General features: G+C 42.6%; 1 protein-coding gene across 1 annotated transcript; it reads left to right on the top strand.

Moving 5' to 3' along the window:
* The first annotated feature begins 14,332 nt into the window (after positions 1-14,332).
* Positions 14,333-15,088, top strand: LOC140014879 (uncharacterized). Its single transcript, XM_072066517.1, has one exon. The coding sequence runs from the start codon at positions 14,333-14,335 to the stop codon at positions 15,086-15,088; it is 756 nt and encodes a 251-aa protein (XP_071922618.1).
* The last annotated feature ends 4,704 nt before the right edge of the window (positions 15,089-19,792 follow it).

Here is a 19,792-nt window from a genome sequence, read left to right on the forward strand (position 1 = left end):
ATCACCAAATCCGCCTTGGTGCCTTGCATGTGTGTTCGAGCCGGAGTTCGATTTCACGGGATACACTTCATACAACTTTGAGGACCCTTACCTCATGACCACAAACAATAAAGTTGAGCATACATTGAAGATGGTTTGTGAGATTCAAGGTTCGACGAGGGTTATTTTCCAACTTAGCACATGGGCTTTGCATTGGATGCCATCTGTAGCCATCATAACAAGATTGAGTCGAAGGCATGTAACTCGTCTTGTCACCATTCGTGCTTCAATTTGCGGGCAAATTGCTTTTAAGAGGAGGGGAATGATGAGAATATAAAGACCAAGGCCCATTCAAGCACATGGGGAATTGGAAGATTCAAGTGAAGACTAGTTGATTGCACGAATGCTTGAGTTTAGTAGGATTATTTGATTTTCCTCGTTGATTTTGGTTATTTCTCGTTTTAAAAAGTCTAGGTAATTAAGATAGTTTAATTGCGGCCCATTTGTTAGTAAGTAAGACCCAAAATCTTTCTTAAGTATGTAGGGTAGTTTGGTCAACTTTTGGATTATGGTTAATGCTTGTAAGGGCTATAAATAGCCCCACTTCCTCTTTGTTTTCACATCAGTTTTTGGCTATTAAATACAATTAGTGAGTTTTCACTTTCTCTTTGGCAAGAGAGTTGCCTTTGAATACTTGAGAATCTTCTCAAGTTATTCACCCGAACTTATCAATCGAGTATCTCCTTGATTGTGGCGTTCTACTACCTCCAATTTGGTTCGTTAATTCGAGTAGTTATGGGTTGAGATAATATCAAAATTGTTCGTGACTTCTAGGGATTAGTTGGGTCAAATTTTCGCTGCCTAAGCCATGGAGTTTTGGTTGTCTAGATCGGGGTTTCACATCAGTTGGTACCAGAGCTAGTCGACAACCACCTCGTTATATCTTTTTTCTTTTTTTTTTTCGTTTATTTCGAGTCATATATGTTTATCCCAATCTGTTCGTTTGTTTAGAACCAAAAAAAAAATAGTACTGTTCATCGTACTGTTCACCGATACTGTTCATCGTACTGTTCACCGATACTGTTCATAGTTACTGTTCATCCGAATACAAATCTGTCCAGCCTTGTTGTTTGTGTTATCCAACTTGTTTACTTGGTTTTCAAATCTGAATTTTGGCAAAACTTGTTGGAATTTTGTGAATCTTGAAGAGAACTTACAATAATCTTGAGCTTCTTGAATTCTTGACCACAATCTTGAAATTTCTGAAGTTCCTGACAACTTCCTTGAACGTTCTTGAAAGATCTTGGAGTTCTTGGTTGTTATTATTTGTGGACTTCCTTGTTTTGTGTCGTGGTTGATAGTTGTAGTCAAAAAAAAAAAGACAAAAAAAAAGAAGAAAAGAAGAAAGAAAAGAGGAATTGGTTGGCAAGAGAAAAAAAATAGGAAAGGAAAGAAAGGGGCAACCGAATTGTTTTGAATAGAGAACCAAATCTGATTTGTGCAATCTTTCTTGGAGTAGAATTTGGAAGTTACCAAAAGTTGTTTCAAGAAGATTACCAAAGGTTGTTTCAACAAGGTTACCAAAAGTTGTTTCAACAAGGTTACCAAAAGTTGTTTCAAGAAGGTTACCAAAAGTTGTTCAAGAGGAAGAGGATTTTCAAAAGGTTTCCAAAAACTAACTTGTTTCCAAAATCAATTAGGAAACTAAGTAAAGCACTTGGATAACTCTTTGTACTCACTTGGACACTCTCTCTCCTACCTTTTTAGGAAACTTTCCTAAACTCTCTCATCCATTTTTTGGAAACTTTCCTATATTCTCTCATCCATTTTTAGGAAATTTTCCTAAACTCTCTCATCCATTTTTTTTGGAAACTTTCCTAAATTCTCGCATCCATTTTTTAGGAAACTCTCCTAAAATTCTCTCATCCATTTTTAGGACCTTTCCTATATTCTCTCATCCACTTTAGGAAACTCTCCTATATTCTCTTCCTAGATTCTAGGAACACTTTTCTACATTTTCTCCTACATTCTTGTGATTACACTTGTGGAAAGGTTGGTAACGGTTGTTGGACTTGAGCAGCATTTCTCAACTACCTAACCCAACAGGTAAAGGTATTTGATAAGTCCATTAGAGTGACATCCATATACACGAGTGCGAGTTGATACACGTAAGGGAGCGTGAAAGGCAATATCTTTGGTTTCGTTGCTAACTTTTTGCAGGTTCCCTCATACGTCATGGTGAGTATAAGACGCATAAAAGCTAGCTCACAACATTGTCTTCCTGATCCTAAGGGAGTCAAAGAAGTGGCATTACGTGGTGTAGATGAGCAATTGGACCTCGTCAAATCTCAGTTGCTTGGTTGGTTTTATACTCGTTGAGGTGTCAAAGATAAAATTTGTAGCTTGGCCATTGATGGTAGTTGTGAAGTCAATCTTGCAAGTGCTATCATGGTTGAGAAATTAAATCTTCCAACCATTGATCATCTTCAACCGTACAAGTTGACGAGCACTCATGGGGATGTTTGGGTTACTAAGCACACACTTGTACGTATTCAAATCGGCAAATATGTGGATGAGGTGTTGTGTGATGTAGTCCCAATTCAAGTGACACATGTGTTGTTGGGCAAAGCATGGATGTCGAGGCGAGAAGTTAAAATTGATGGACATACTAATAAGTATTCCTTCTTATTTAATAGTCGTCGTCTTGCACTTGTATCACTTACTTATGACCAACTTTGTATTGATCTATCATGCATGAAAAGTGAGCTTGAGCGTTATAGAATGGAGAAAAAGCTAGATGAGGGAATTGTGCCTGCAGAGGTAAAACCCGAGGAATTTGAAAGTAATGAGATAAAAGGGTCAGCTGTTGAACTAGAAAAAGAGATGGAAAAATCTAATGAGATGGGTGGTAAAAAGGAAGAAAGAAGAGAAAGTGGGCTGATCTTGAGCAACCCGGTGAAGGCCTATTATTTTCTTAACAAACTTACCTTTGCTTTGTTTAGTGTTTCTTCTTTTATACAGATCAAGCAAAGGCAAGTTGAGCTGATCTTGGTGTGTTCCATTCCAAAATCAATTGTAGACGTTGCAAGCCTCCATGGAGTTGGTACTCCAAGAGTTAAACCCCCTTGGTATCCATTCATGGAACAATGTCAACTCAAATCAGTCCACACCAAAGGGGAGTTGATTCGAGCTCATCTTGAAGGGAACACTCCATATTTTAGGGATGGTTGTGTACCAAGGGTTCGTTTAAAGAACAAGTACCTCAATGACCATTATGATTTTCGTCTTGCTCTTAGTCCACATGCAGCTCCAACATCACCAAATCCGCTTTGGTGCCTTGCATGTGTGTTCGAGCCGGAGTTCGATTTCACGGGATACACTTCATACAACTTTGAGGACCCTTACCTCATGACCACAAACAATAAAGTTGAGCATACATTGAAGATGGTTTGTGAGATTCAAGGTTCGACGAGGGTTATTTTCCAACTTAGCACATGGGCTTTGCATTGGATGCCATCTGTAGCCATCATAACAAGATTGAGTCGAAGGCATGTAACTCGTCTTGTCACCATTCGTGCTTCAATTTGCGGGCAAATTGCTTTTAAGAGGAGGGGAATGATGAGAATATAAAGACCAAGGCCCATTCAAGCACATGGGGAATTGGAAGATTCAAGTGAAGACTAGTTGATTGCACGAATGCTTGAGTTTAGTAGGATTATTTGATTTTCCTCGTTGATTTTGGTTATTTCTCGTTTTAAAAAGTCTAGGTAATTAAGATAGTTTAATTGCGGCCCATTTGTTAGTAAGTAAGACCCAAAATCTTTCTTAAGTATGTAGGGTAGTTTGGTCAACTTTTGGATTATGGTTAATGCTTGTAAGGGCTATAAATAGCCCCACTTCCTCTTTGTTTTCACATCAGTTTTTGGCTATTAAATACAATTAGTGAGTTTTCACTTTCTCTTTGGCAAGAGAGTTGCCTTTGAATACTTGAGAATCTTCTCAAGTTATTCACCCGAACTTATCAATCGAGTATCTCCTTGATTGTGGCGTTCTACTACCTCCAATTTGGTTCGTTAATTCGAGTAGTTACGGGTTGAGATAATATCAAAATTATTCGTGACTTCTAGGGATTAGTTGGGTCAAATTTTCGCTGCCTAAGCCATGGAGTTTTGGTTGTCTAGATCGGGGTTTCACATCAAGCTCCGTGAGGATATAGCTATGGAGCAGGAACGCACTAATGCACTTAGGGAGCGGTTGCAAAGGGTTAACCATCGTCTTACCAATGTCGTCCGGGAGGTTAGAGACCGTTCCGGCGGCATTATTAACGAGTGTGAGGCGCTGATCCAGGGTGTGATTGGCGCCAATGCGTAGGCGGAGGCTCCTAGTAATGGAACCTCTGACGAGGGGAGCACGCCTAGTTCTAGCCACGGGGGAGAGTCGGTGGCCTCGGTAGGGAGTTAGGTTGGACGTTTTGAACCACTTTTGTTGCTTTGGGAACCGTAGATCAGGGAAGAACCCTTAGCTAGTCATTTTTGTACGTTTGGACTAGCATTGTATATATAACTTTTGGATGATGCAGTTCCCTCATGGACTTCCTTTGTATTATACTTGACTGACTGTTACTATGTGACTTGTTTGCCACTGTTGTGTATATGTGTATATGTTTTGGTTGTGTATATGTTTTGGTTCCTTATTTCCGTATACTATTATCTTTAATGTTATATTATATTCATGATCTACCCTAAATCGACTCGACTCTATGGAAGGCACTCGTAGTGGCCGAGGCCGTGGACGCGGGAGTAGGCAACCCACGTCTGATAGAGGCACTGGAAAAACCTCGTCTGGACCAAACCCTGAACCTAGGGTTGACCCCAATGTCTAAATAGCTGCTGCCATGCAGCAAATGACTAATTTATTGGCCCAAGTGGTGCAGCAACAGGGTCAAAACTCTAATCCTAACCCGGGAAACCCTGGCAACCACATGGAGAGCGAGGACAGGGCTCTCGAGAGATTCCAAAAGTTTGCCCCACCAAAGTTTATCGGGGGGCCCGATCCGGACGTGGCCGAAAGGTGGCTAGAAAAGATGATGGACATCTTTGCCGCCTTACATTATACGGAAGAGAGGCAGGTGACTTTCGCCGTCTTTCAACTAGAAGGGGTATTCCCGTTCCTGGTGGAATGTCATACGGTAAAAGTGGGAACGGGAACAAACACCCAGGACCTGGGTGAACTTTATGAGGGAATTCAACGCCAAATTCTTCCCTCCTCTGGTTCAGGAGCGAAAAGAAGATGAATTTATCCGATTTCGCCAAGGGACTCAGACTGTGGCCGAGTACGAAAGCCAATTCACTCGGCTGTCCAAATTCGCGCCCGAACTCATCGTGACCGAGCAACGAAAAATACGGCTATTCGTCCAAGGTTTGAACGTGGAGATCCAGAAGAATCTAGCCGTCGCCCAAATTAACGTCTTCAGTGATGCTGTAAAGAAGGCGCAACGAGTAGAAAGCGCCAGGCTCCAAGTGAGGAATTTTCAAGCTAAAAAGCGAGAATTTTCTGGTAGTAGTTCTGGACAGGGGGATAAGAGTACCCCTTTCAAGTTTGGACGGGGAGTTGGGGGGGAAGGCAGCCTGGAGTAGCGAGAGGGGTTCAATCCAGAGGTGGCCAAGCTGGGCGAGGCCGAAGAGGAAATTTTCAGGGGGCTCAGCTTCAGTATCTCGCGGTCCCTGTGGGCATTGTGGGAAGTCAAACCACACGTAAGACAATTGCTGCGGAAGGAAGGGAAATGTTTACGCTGCAGGAGTGCAGACCACCAACTGGCCATTTGCCCGGTCCTAAAACAAGATGGAAGGGGGAGCCAACAACAGCCGATGACAAATTCTGTACCAGCTAAAGGAGAAGGGACTAAACCCAAGGTGCCGACTCGAGTGTATTCGCTAGAGCCACAGCAGGTCCCTGACTCTTCCGAGGTCGTAGAAGGTACGATCCCTGTATTTCACCGATTTGCGAAGGTCTTAGTAGATCCTGGTGCCACCCATTCCTTCGTTAACCCTACTTTCATGTGTGGTATTGATATCAAGCCTGCTAGATTACCTTATGACCTAGAAGTTAGCACCCCCACCGGGGACCATCGTTTGATCACTAGTATGGTTTATAAGCATTGCGAGGTTTGGGTAGGAGAGAGAAAATTGTTGGGGGATTTGATCAGCCTGTCAATTAAGGGGTATGATGTAATCTTGGGCATGGACTGGTTAGCCAGGTATAATGCTCAACTGGATTGTAAGAGAAATGTAGTAGAATTCGGCATTCCTGTAGAGGCTACCATAAGATTGGATATAAGGGGTAGGTTAGCCTCATCCACTTTGATCTCGGGTATTCGGGTTATAAAATTGTTAAATAGCAGGGCGCAAGGGTTTTTAGCCTTTCTAATCAATACCCCCATCGATAAACTAAAGGTAGAAGATGTGCATGTAGTGAAGGAATATCCGGATGTGTTTCCTGATGAGTTAGTAGCTCTACCTCCGGAAAGAGAGATAGAATTCAAAATCGACCTGTTACTGGGAACCTCGCGTATCTCAAAAATTTCGTATCGAATGGCCCCTGCTGAACTTAAGAAGTTGAAATTGCAGTTACAAGACCTTTTGGAGAGGGGGTTCATTCAAGAGAGTGGGTCTCCTTGGGGAGCCCTTGTATTGTTTGTGAAGAAGAAGGACGGGAGTCTGCGAATGTGTATAAACTATCGGGGGCTGAACAATGTTACGATTAAAAATAAGTATCCACTGCCCCATATTGATGAGTTGTTCGACCAGTTGCAAGGAGCAGTGGTTTTCTCAAAATTAGATCTTCAACAGGAGTATTACCTGTTGTTGATTAGGAAAGAGGATATTCCGAAAATTGCTTTCAACTCAAGATATGGGCATTACGAATTCGCAGTTATGCCCTTTGGACTAACTAATGCTCCTGCCGCCTTCATGGATCTAATGCATAGGATTTTTAAGCCCTATTTGGACCGATTTGTCGTCGTTTTCATTGATGACATCTTGGTCTTCTCAAAGACTCGCGAGGAGCATGTACAGCACCTAGGAATTGTTCTGCAAACCCTAAGAGAGCAACGGTTATACGCCAAGTTCAGTAAGTGCGAGTTTTGGCTGGAGAAAATTTCTTTCTTAGGGCACGTAATTTCCCAAGAGGGCATCTTGGTTGACCCGACAAAAGTAGAGGCCGTGACCAAATGGAAGAGACCAGAAAACTCCACAGAGATTCGTAGTTTTCTAGGGTTGGCGGGATATTACCGGCGTTTCATTAAGGACTTTTCCAAACTAACTGGTCCTTTAACCGACTTGACAAAGAAGCATGGTCGGTTTGTGTGGGATGCCAAGTGCGAAATGAGTTTTCAGGAGCTTAAGAAAAGATTAACTATGGCGCCAGTTCTAGTCTTGCCCAACGGAGTAGACGGGTTTACCGTCTATACCGACGCATCGCGGGAAGGTTTGGGGTGTGTGCTGATGCAGAACCGGAATGTTATATCTTTTGCCTCTAGGAAATTAAAACCCCACGAGCAAAACTACCCAACCCACGATCTTGAATTAGCCGCTGTTGTTTTCGCTCTGAAGAAGTGGAGACACTACCTATACGGGGTGACCTTTGAGGTGTATTCAGACCATAAAAGTCTGAGATACCTCTTCTCGTAAAAGGAATTAAATATAAGACAGCGACGGTGGATGGAATTTCTGTAGGATTACGACTGCACTATCAACTACCATCCGGGAAAGGCAAACGTGGTGGCTGATGCCTTAAGTCGCAAGGCTCAAGTAGCAGGGTTAATGATCAAAGAGTGGGATTTGTTAGAATCCGTTTGCGAGTGAAAACCCTGCCTTGGGAGTCATAAGGTGATTTTTGGTAATATTAAAGTAACATCCACCCTACTGGAACGAATTAAGGAAGCGCAAAAGGAGGATTCGATGGTGCGAAAGTGGGGAGAGAAGGTGGAAAAAGGGGAATCAACCGACTTCAACTTTAGTCCCGAGGGTATTCTAAAATATCGAAACCGAGTGGTGGTGCCGAAAGATGAAACGTTAAAAACGGAGATCTTAGAGGAAGCTCATCGGTCCAAGTATACAATCCATCCGGGTAGTAGTAAGATGTATCAGGACCTAAAAGGAGCCTATTAGTGGGACAATATGAAAAAAGAAATTGCTCTATACGTGCAAAAATGTCTCGTTTGCCAACAAGTTAAGGCGGAGCATAAAAAACCATCGGATTTGTTACAACCCCTTGAGATACCCGAGTGGAAGTGGGAAAACATCACAATGGACTTCGTTTCAGGTTTGCCGCGAACGCAATGAGAACACGATGCCGTATGTGTGATCGTCGATCGATTAACCAAATCGGCTCATTTCTTACCGGTAAACATGAAGTATTCCATGGACAAGTTGGCTCAGATGTACATAGACGAAATCGTAAGGCTACACGGCGTTCCTGTGAGCATCGTCTCCGATAGGGATCCCCGTTTCGTATCTAGATTTTGGCAGAAATTCCAAGCAACTCTGGGGACTAAACTCAACTTGAGCACGACCTATCACCCTCAGACGGATGGACAATCGGAGTGAATAATCCAAACTCTCGAGGACATGCTACGGACCTGCATTCTGGATTTTGGAGGTAACTGGGGTCAACACATGACCTTAGTAGAGTTTGCGTACAATAACAGCTACCATTCGTCAATTCAAATGGCTCCATACGAGGTACTATATGGACGGAAGTGCCGGTCACCAATTTATTGGGACGAAGTTGGCGAGAGGAAGGCACTGAATCCAGGAACTATTCCATGGATGGAGGAAGCTCGAGAAAAAGTCAAGTTAATACGACAACGACTCCAAACTGCTCAAAATCGACAAAAGAACTACGCGGACAACCGAAGAAAAGATTTGGAGTTTGAAATTGGGGACCATGTGTTTCTTAAAGTCACACCATTACGGAGCATCACAGCTGGTAGAGGAAAGAAGCTCCAACCGAGGTTCGTAGGACTTTACAAGATTCTCCAAAGGGTTGGTAAGGTAGCGTATCGCCTGGAACTACCGTCCAGTCTATCCAGAATTCACGACGTCTTCCACGTCTCGATGCTTAAAAAGTACTATCCCGATCCATCCCATATCTTGCAGCCAGAGGAAATCGAAATAGATGAATCGCTCACTTACGAAGAGAAACCTGTACAATTGTTTGACCGGAAAGTTAAAGAGCTGAGAAACAAGCAGATTCCGTTGGTGAAGATATTGTGGAGAAACCATGGGATCGAAGAGGCTACCTGGGAGGTGGAAGAAGAAATGCAAAAGAAATACCCTGAACTTTTCGTGAGTCAAGGTGAGAAATTTCGAGGGCGAAATTCTTTTAAGGGAGAGAGAGTGTGAGGGCCGTGAATTTTCTTATTTTCTAGATTTTATTTTATTTAATTGCACGCCTTTTCTACATTTTCTATGGTAGGAAAATTTTCTAGATAATTTTTATGAGTAAGTATAGGTTTTAGATTATTTTTCTAGTATCGGTTAGGTTTTGAGAAATTAAGAGTGTATACCGGACGTGGGACCCACTAGTGCGGAAAGTTCGGTAAAATTCGGCCAATTAGGTTCAGTTTGGGATACTGGGATTAATTTACTAGGTGCTAAGAGTTAGTAGGTTGTTATATGGATGAGAGTGGAGAGACAAAAGATAACCTAGCATTAAAGAGAGTGACAAATGTCACTTTGCTATTGGACTTGGAATTTGACCATAAGACCATCTTACCACCTTTACCAAAGAAATACCAAAAATTGGCCAAAAATCCTCTTATTTTTCCCTCTCTTGGCCGAGTTTCTTGGAGAGCAAAAGAAAGAAAAGCTATCAAATTTCTTCTACTCAATCTTGCTCAATCTCACAACTTAACCGATAAAACTTCAAATCACTCCATAAAAACCCTTAGCTAGGTGGTAGGGAAGTACTAGGTGAAGTGGGTTGAAAGATAGTGGTGTAAAGTTGCTTCTTCTCTTGGGATTTCAAGGTGAGTAGTCAAGAAATTCCATCTTTGGCTTTGATAATGATGAATTTATGACTTGTGAAGGTTAGTTAGGTGATTTTGTGTAGATTTTCATGACTTTTGGTGGTGTTTGATGAATTTTTGATTTTATGCATAATTTTTCTATTTTTCTATGTTTAATGTTGATTGGCCATGTATGATGGTCTAGTATGGGTTAGAATGAAGCTTTGGTATGATAATTGTAGTGATTAGTGGAAAATTTCTGGTTTGAAGCAAAAATTCCAGATTAGGGTTTCTATTAGCCCTGTTCTGACCGGTACTATTTGACTAGGTTAGAGGCCGAATTAGCCTTAGATTAAAACATGAAAGTTGTAGAAAATGATATTTTATAGTCGTCTGCAAAATTTCAGGCCAATCGGAGCACCGTAGCCTGTGAAAAGACTGAAATATCCCTGCTACCCTATTTTTGTCCGAAACTAATAATCTGTTTGTGTAATTGGTTAGTTGATCGGGAATACTACTGATTTGGTTGTCAATGTCTTCTTATGAAATATATCCTGGTGTCTTAGCTTTCCAACTCCCCTAAAATCACCTCGTTTGGACATCGGTAGCCTGAGTTACGGTCATTTAACCAGAATGCGGTTAGCTAACCTGTTTGTGCAATTCTGGTTTGGTACAGTGAAATTTTGACCTGGTTACACTACAACCTGGACTGAGTGGCCTCTTAAACATTGTAGCCCTTTATCTTAGCTTCGAAACGGTGTATATTGCACTTCAATCCGACCAGTGTAGCTTCAGTTGTGTTAATTCCGCTAAAGAACAGCAAATCTGCATTTTTGTTTTCCAACCTAAACTTTATTTCCGCACATGCCCTAGTTGATTTTGCACTTATACGTTCTATTTGGTCTTTTTATAGTAGTTTGTAGAATCGGTTTATGACTCGTATTCGGGTCTCATTGTGTTTACTTGTATGGTTTAGGGCATGCCGGTGACGCTAGGCGCTCGTTGGGCAGCAATCTGTGAAATCTTTTCCTTGCTTGATTGGTGAGTGTATTACTCACATACTTGTTACTTCATTTCTTCGCTATACTTGAAATCTATGGCTTGGATGCTTGTGTGTATTGATGAGCTTGGTTGAATTAAGGGTGTACTTTATCACTCTTACACTCAATGGCTTAAGTGACTTGCTTATGTGATTGTTACTGTATCAAGTGAATGTCTTTGAATATACTTGAATTGGTGTCGTTTGGACGTATCCAACGACTCTTACTGTTTACTCTGAGTTCAACCCTATTGGAAGTCGATTGACTCAAGCCAGCAAGGGCATGGTCGAGGAGATTGATAAGCTGTAGGGACTGTTTTATGGAATCATTGGGTATGAGACCCTTGATTCTGGTATACTCGAGTATTACCATTATAAACTGAATGAAGTTCGGGCCCGGTAGGGGTATGTGAGGTGGATGGAAATTGGCGAAATGGGGTCTACGGTATTGGTTACTCCTTTAAGCGTTGACGGAGGGTCAACGGGGCGAGATCAAGTACGGCAAGCGAGGAAAAGGGCTCTTGAGAGCCGCCCGTATCCTTTTACTGAATTTAATGTAATGTTAGTTCGGATTACTTGTTGAACGCTGGACTGAGCAACTTTGTGCTTATGTGAACCTTACTGATCTACATGAGTGTACCTCATTGGGCGAAAGCTCACTCCATTGCCTTTGTTTTCCTTACAGGGATGTGAATACCTTTTGGAAATTGTGAATTGGAAGCCGAATTGAGCTAGTTTCATATACTTTTGTATAGCTCCTTGATGGTTGGAAAACCTAAATGTATTTTATTGTAACACTATATTTTGAGTTGTAATTTGGGAACCTTACATTTATAAATATGTTTGGCACTGTTCATGTGAGGCTTTGATATTTCGTTTCATTTCATGGTTTTGTTTCGCTTGAGCGCGCTATTACCTTCCGGAACGTTTTAGATTGTACATAATCGAGCTAGTTGTCCTGGCGAGAGTTGGGCAGGCAGTCCGCTAACCCCTTTGGTACACCTTAGGAGAAGGTGGGGCTGTCACAGGTGGTATCAAAGCCTAGGTTAGAAATGACCTAGGCAAGTTTGACTTTTGTTCCTTACGACCTGTGAGGGAAGTGTTAAGGAACCGTTAGGTGTGCTTATGTTTACGTTGTTTAAGATATGAATCCTTTTGCTATCCTTGTAGGCTATGGCCGGAACCAGTGGTGCTGGTGGAGGTGAGCCACCTAGGAGACGCCCGCGCGTTGTCGATTATCTGGAGAGGTCAGGAGGTCCGATCCGGCTCTGGTGTACAGCTAGTCGGACCCGTCGCTGTAGGCGTTGCCAAAGTCACTCCAATGCGGATCACGTGGTCCTGGCGGTACTGGATGAGCGGAGGAGGCTTAGACGGGCTGCCGCCCGGGACCACACAGAGATGCTTAGGCTGAGGGGCATCACGAGAATGCAAGCCGACAGGATTGGGGAGCTCCGTGAGGATATAGTTATGGAGCAGGAATGCACTAATGCGCTTAGGGAGCAGTTGCAAGGGGTTAACCATCGTCTTACCAATGTCGTCCGGGAGGTTAGAGACCGTTCTGACGGCATTATTAACGAGTGTGAGGAGCTGATCCAGGGTGTGATTGGCGCCAATGCGCAAGCGGAGGCTCCTAGTAATGGAACCTCTGACGAGGGGAGCACCCCTAGTTCTAGCCACGGGGGAGAGTCGGTGGCCTCGGTAGGGAGTTAGGTTGGACGTTTTGAACCACTTTTGTTGCTATGGGAACCGTAGATCAGGGAAGAACCCTTAGCTAGTCGTTTTTGTACGTTTGGACTAGCATTGTATATATAACTTTTGAATGATGCAGTTCCCTCATGGACTTCCTTTGTATTGTACTTGACTGACTGTTACTATGTGACTTGTTTGCCACTGTTGTGTATATGTGTATATGTTTTGATTGTGTATATGTTTTGGTTCCTTATTTCCGTTTACTATTATCTTTAATGTTATATTATATTCATGATCTACCCTAGATCGACTCGACTCTATGGAAGGCACTCGTAGTGGCCGAGACCGTGGACGTGGGAGTGGGCAACCCACGTCTGATAGAGGCACTGGAAAAATCTCGTCTGGACCAAACCCTGAACCTTGGGTTGACCCCAATGTCCAAATAGCTGCTGCCATGCAGCAAATGACTAATTTATTGGCTCAAGTGGTGCAGCAACAGGGTCAAAACTCTAATCCTAACCCGGGAAACCCTGGCAACCACGTGGAAAGTGAGGACAGGGCTCTCGAGATATTTCAGAAATTTGCCCCACCAAAGTTTATCTTGGGCCTGATCCGGACATGGCCGAAAGGTGGCTAGAAAAGATGATGGACATCTTTGCCGCTTTACATTATACGGAAGAGAGGCAGGTGACTTTCGCCGTTTTTCAACTAGAAGGGACGGCCCGTTCCTGGTGGAACGTCATACGGTAAAAGTGGGAATGGGAACAAACATCCAGGACCTGGGTGAACTTTATGAGGGAGTTCAACGCCAAATTCTTCCCTCCTCTGGTTCAGGAGCAGAAAGAAGATGAATTTATCATACTTCGCCAAGGGACCCAGACTGTGGTCGAGTACGAGAGCCAATTCACTCGGCTGTCCAAATTCGCGCCCGAACTCATCTTGACCGAGCAACCAAGAATACGGCGATTCGTCCAGGGTTTGAACGTGGAGATCCAGAAGGATCTAGCCGTCGCCCAAATTAACGTCTTCAGTGATGCTGTAGAGAAGGCGCAACGAGTGGAAAACGCCAGGCTCCAAGTGAGGAATTTCCAAGATAAAAAGCGAGAATTTCCTAGTAGTAGTTCTGGACAGGGGGATAAGAGTACCCCTTCCAAGTTTGGACGGGGAGCTGGGGGTGGAAGACAACCGGGAGTAGCGAGAGGGGCTCAATCCAGAGGTGGCCAAGCTGGGCGAGGCCAAAGAGGAAATTTCCAGGGGGCTCAGCTTCAGTATCTCGCAGTCCCTGTGGGCATTGTGGGAAGTCAAACCACACGGAAGACAATTGCTGGCGGAAGGAAGGGAAATGTTTACGCTGTGGGAGTGCAGACCACCAACTGGCCACTTGCCCGGTCCTCAAACAAGATGGAAGGGGGAGCCAACAACCGCCGAGGACTAATTCTGGACCAGCTAAAGGAGAAGGGACTAAATCCAAGGTGCCGGCTCGAATGTATTCGCTAGAGTCACAGCAGGTCCCTGACTCTTTCGAGGTCGTAGAAGGTACGATCCCTGTATTTCACCGATTTACGAAGGTCTTAGTAGATCCTGGTGCCACCCATTCCTTTGTTAACCCTACTTTCATGTGTGGTATTGATATCAAACCTGCTAGATTACCTTATGACCTAGAAGTTAGTACCCCCACCGGGGACCATCGTTTGATCACTAGTATGGTTTATAAGGATTGCGAGGTTTGGCTAGGAGAGAGAAAATTGATGGGGGATTTGATCAGCCTGTCAATTAAGGGGTATGATGTAATCTTGGGCATGGACTGGTTAGCCAGGTATAATGCTCAACTGGATTGTAAGAGAAAGGTAGTAGAATTCCGCAATCCTGGGGAGGCTACCATAAGATTGGATATGAGGGGTAGGTTAGCCTCATCCGCTTTGATATCGGGTATTTGGGTTAGGAAATTGTTAAATAGCGGGGCGCAAGGGTTTTTAGCCTTTCTAATCAATACCCCCATCGATAAACTAAAGGTAGAGGATGTGCATGTAGTGAAGGAATATCCGGATGTGTTTCCTGATGAGTTAGTAGTTCTACCTCCGAAAAGAGAGATAGAATTCAAAATCGACCTGTTACTGGGAACCTCGCCTATCTCAAAAATCCCGTATCGGATGGCCCCTGCTGAATTTAAGGAGTTGAAGTTGCAGTTACAAGACCTTTTGGAGAGGGTGTTCATTCAAGAGAGTGGGTTTCTTTGGGGAGCCCCTGTATTGTTTGTGAAGAAGAAGGACGGGAGTCTGCGAATATGTATAGACTATCGGGGGCTGAACAATGTTACGATTAAAAATAAGTATCCACTGCCCCATATTGATGAGTTATTCGACCAGTTGTAAGGAGCAGTGGTCTTCTCAAAATTAGATCTTCGACAGGGGTATTACCAGTTGTTGATTAGAAAAGAGGATATTCCGAAAACTGCTTTCAACTCAAGATATAGGCATTACGAATTCGCAGTTATACCCTTTGGACTAACCAATGCCCATGCCGCCTTCATGGATCTAATGTATAGGGTTTTTAAGCCCTACTTAGACCGATTTCTCGTCGTTTTCATTGATGACATCTTGGTCTACTCTAAGACTCGCGAGGAGCATGAACAGCACCTAGGAATTGTTCTGCAAACCCTAAGAGAGCATCGGTTATACGCAAAGTTCAGTAAGTGCGAGTTTTGACTGGAAAAAATTTCTTTCTTAGGACACGTAATTTCCCAAGAGGGCATCTCGGTTGATCCGACAAAAGTAGAGGCTGTGACCGAATGGAAGAGGCCAGAAAATCCCACAGAGATTCGTAGTTTTCTAAGGTTGGCGGGGTATTACCGGCGTTTCATTAAGGACTTTTCCAAACTAACTGGTCCTTTAACCGACTTGACAAAGAAGCATGGTCGGTTTGTGTGGGATGCCAAGTACGAAATGAGTTTTCAGGAGCTAAAGAAAAGATTAACTATGGCGCCAGTTCTAGTCTTGCCCAACGGAGTAGACGGGTTTAACGTCTATACCGACACGTCGTGGGAAGGTCTCGAGTGTGTGTTGATGCAGAACCGGAATGGTTAGTTGACCGGGAATACTGCTGACCGGAACGGTTTGAAGCAAAAATTCCATATTAGGGTTTCTATTAGCCCTGCTCTGTCCGGTACTATTTGACTAGGTTAGAGGCCGAATTAGCCTTAGGTTAAAACATAAAAGTTTTAACAAATGATGTTTTATAGTTGTCTGCAAAATTTCAGGCCAATCGGAGTACCGTAGCCTATGAAAAGAGTGAAATATCCCTGCTTCCCTGTTTCTGTCAGAAACTGATAATCTGTTTCTGTAATTGGTTAGTTGACCAGGAATACTACTGATTTGGTTGTCAATATCGTCTTAAGAAATATAGCCTGGTGTCTTAGCTTTCCAACGCCCCTACGATCACCTCGTTTGGACATCGGTAGCCTGAGTTACGGTCATTTAACCAGAATGCGGTTAGCTAACCTGTTTCTGCAATTCTGGTTTGGTACAGTGAAATTTTGACCTGGTTACACTACAAACTGGACTGAGTGGCCTTCTTCAACATTGTAGCCCTTTCTCTTAGCTTCGAAATGGTGTATATTGCACCTCAATCCGACAAGTGTAGCTTCAGTTGTGTTAATTCCGCTAAGCAACAACAAATCTGCCTTTTTATTTTCCAACCTAAACTTTATTTCCGCACATGCCCTAGTTGATTTTGCACTTATACGTTCTATTTGGTCTTATTATAGTAGTTTGTAGAATCGGTTTATGACTCGTATTCGGGTCTCATTGTTTTTACTTGTATGGTTTAGGGCGTGCCGGTGACGCAAGGCGCTCGTTGGACCGCAATCTGTGAAATCTTTTCCTTGCTTGATTGGTGAGTGTATTACTCACATACTTGTTATTTCGTTGCTTCGCTATACTTGAAATCTATGGCTTGGATGCTTGTGTGTATTGATGAGCTTGGTTGAGTTAAGGGTGTACTTTATCACTCTTACACTCAATAGCTTATGTGACTGGCTTATGTGATTGTTACTGTATCAAGTGAATGTCTTTGAATATACTTGAATTGGTGTCGTTTGGATGTATCCAACGACTCTTACTGTTTACTCTGAGCTCAACCCTATTGGAAGTCGATTGACTCGAGCCAACAAGGGTATGGTCGAGGAGATTGATAAGCCGTAGGGACTGTTTTATGGAATCATTGGGTATGAGACCCTTGATTCTGGTATACTCGAGTATTACCATTGTAAACTGAATGGAGTTCGGACCCGGTAGAGGTATGTGAGGTGGATGGAAATTGGCGAAAGTGGGGTCTACGGTATTGGTTACTTCTTTAAGCGTTGACGGAGGGTCAACGGGGCAAGATCAAGTACGGCAAGCGAGGAAAAGGGCTCTTGAGAGCCGCTCGTATCCTTTTACTGAATTTAATGTAATGTTAGTTCAGATTACTTGTTGAACGTTGGACTGAGCAACTTTGTGCTTAGGTGAACCTTACTGATCTGCATGAGTGTACCTTATTGGGCGAAAATTCACTCCATTGCCTTGGTTTTCCTTACAGGGATGTGAATACCTTTTGGAAACTGTGAATTGGAAGCCGAGTTGAGCTAGTTTCATATACTTTTGTATAGCTCCTTGATGGTTGGAAAATCTAAATGTATTTTATTGTAACAATTTATTTTGAGTTGTAATTTGGGAACCTTACATGTATAAATGTGTTTGGCACTGTTCATGTGAGGCTTTGATATTCCGTTTCATTTCATGGTTTTGTTTCGCTTGAGCGCGCTATTACCTTCCGGAACGTTTTAGATTGTACATAATCGAGCTAGTAGTCCTGGCGAGAGCTGGACATGCAGTCCGCTAACCCCTTTGGTATGCCTTAGGGGAAGGTGGAGCTGTCACACCAACTCTCGCCAAGACTACGGATCGGGAGCAAACGTAAATCCTACCAACCGCTCAAGGAACTTCGAGAAGATAAACATTTAGAACCCAGTTGAGCCGAACTAAAATATATAATCAATCTTTGGTACAACGCTCCCACGAAAAATCAAAACTAAATGGAAGTGCCGCTAGGACTACTAAGCTAATCACATCCTGAAAAACTTGTTCCGAAAGATTATACAGTGTTCGAGCGCTACAACGACCGTTAAAAGAAACGAAACGAAAAACGAAAACAAGTTGCGGATGAACAGTGACTGCCACGTCACATTTCGGCCGGAACCCAATCGAATACAGATAACGTTATATAACTCTAGAGAATAACATTTTCAAACCAAATAAAATGCATGAACATGATTAAACGATTTTATATATATACGTTTGTAATTTACAAATCAAAAGAAAAATATTTGGCTCAAGGTACATTTAGGGTTTTCCAACTCCCGAGTAGCTAAACAAAAGAGTATTTACACTAGCTCATTTCATTCTTCAAAACATCAAAGTTCCAAAAGATGGTTCCCTGTAAAGAAAACAAGGATAACGGAATGGGGTGAGTTATAAGCTCAATGAGGTACCAAAAGTATAAATAGTAGAAATCATGAGAAAACACTTTTAAGACATATGTACACATCAAATAAAAGAAATGAACGAACACCACAATTTAAAGGATACAAGTGGCTCTCAGGAACCAAATCCCCATTGCAATACTTGATCCAACCTTGTTGACCCTCCGTCAACGTTTAATGAAACACACGTCCGTAGACCCCGATTACGCCAAAATCCCGATCACCAAACATACCCCTTACCGGGCCCGAACGCCAAACAAGAACAGGAATGGTAATACTCGAGTATACCGAAAATCTAGAGTCTCCAATACCCAAAGATTTTCCAGGAACAGGCACTCATGGATTGTCAAATTTTCTCGACCAAGCCCTTGCTGGCTCGATCCAATTGACTCCCCATGAGGTTGAGCTCAGATTTAATAGAAAGGTTGTTGGATGCACTTTTAAATGACATTATAACAGGCACAGGTAACAGATTCAAGTATATACAAGAAACAAGTCACACAGGTCAGAGAACGAGTGCGATAAAGTACACACTCGTCTCGTACAAAATAAACAATTGGCAAGGATATTCAATTAGCAATTTGCAAGTACAGATAACCAGTTTAGCAATAATTCAGGGGAGTGGTACACTCACCAGTTAAAGTAAGGATACGTCAAAAGTTTCAACCAAGGTAGGACTCTAATCACCAAGAAACCTTAGAATAACCAAGGTAAACAATTATGGTTCCCACAGCCACAAATCCAATAAATAAAATGCACAAATGAGGCTCGACTACAAGTCGTAGATCTTGCCAAATAATTACTCATGCAAGTGTGCAAAACATGATTTTGGGACGAAAAGGTAACATGAAGACCTAGGGCTCGAACAACCCCAAAAACCCTTCTTATATATATCCCAAATCAAACCAAACTCGAAAAAATCCAACACTCCCAAAATTTGGACAGCATATCCCCTACATTTCCTTACTTTTCCATTCTGCAAGCAGCACCAATGCATCTCAAATCAACCACATACACATCATATACTATAAAATACACCTTTCAGCACAATAAACACAACTGAAGCTACCCTTATCGGATTGAAACGAATCTTATGGCGTTTCGAAGCCAAAACATATACCTACATTTCTTATGAAGACCTCCAAAGCCAAATCATGCATTTTCATGATCAAAAATGAAAATTCCCACGAAAATAGAAATCTGCCCGCGAAACAGGGTTCATGGGCAGTCAAGAGTATTTTGGTCATTTCATGGGTTACAGTGCTGTGATTGAGCTTAAATTTTGCAGTCAGCTTGTTAACATCATTTGCTACAACTTTCATGTTTTAACCTAAGCCTGATTCGGCCTCTAACATGCACTAATAAAGCCGGTCAGAATAGGGCAGATTGGAACCCTAAAATTTAAATTTTCCGCACAAGCTGAAATTTTCCACAAATAACCGTAATTAACGTACAAGTGATCCATTTAACACAATTTAGAGCCATCAATCCAAGGCCAACCATAATCATCATATGAAAACAGAAAAATCCAAAAAAAAATTAGAAATTTGGCTAACTC

The sequence above is a fragment of the Coffea arabica genome, chromosome 9e, assembly GCF_036785885.1.
Source record: "Coffea arabica cultivar ET-39 chromosome 9e, Coffea Arabica ET-39 HiFi, whole genome shotgun sequence".
Lineage (NCBI taxonomy): Eukaryota > Viridiplantae > Streptophyta > Magnoliopsida > Gentianales > Rubiaceae > Coffea > Coffea arabica.

Coding starts and splice junctions, on each gene's coding strand:
- LOC140014879 (XM_072066517.1), top strand. CDS start 14,333: ATGTGTGGTATTGATATCAAACCTGCTAGATTACCTTATGACCTAGAA.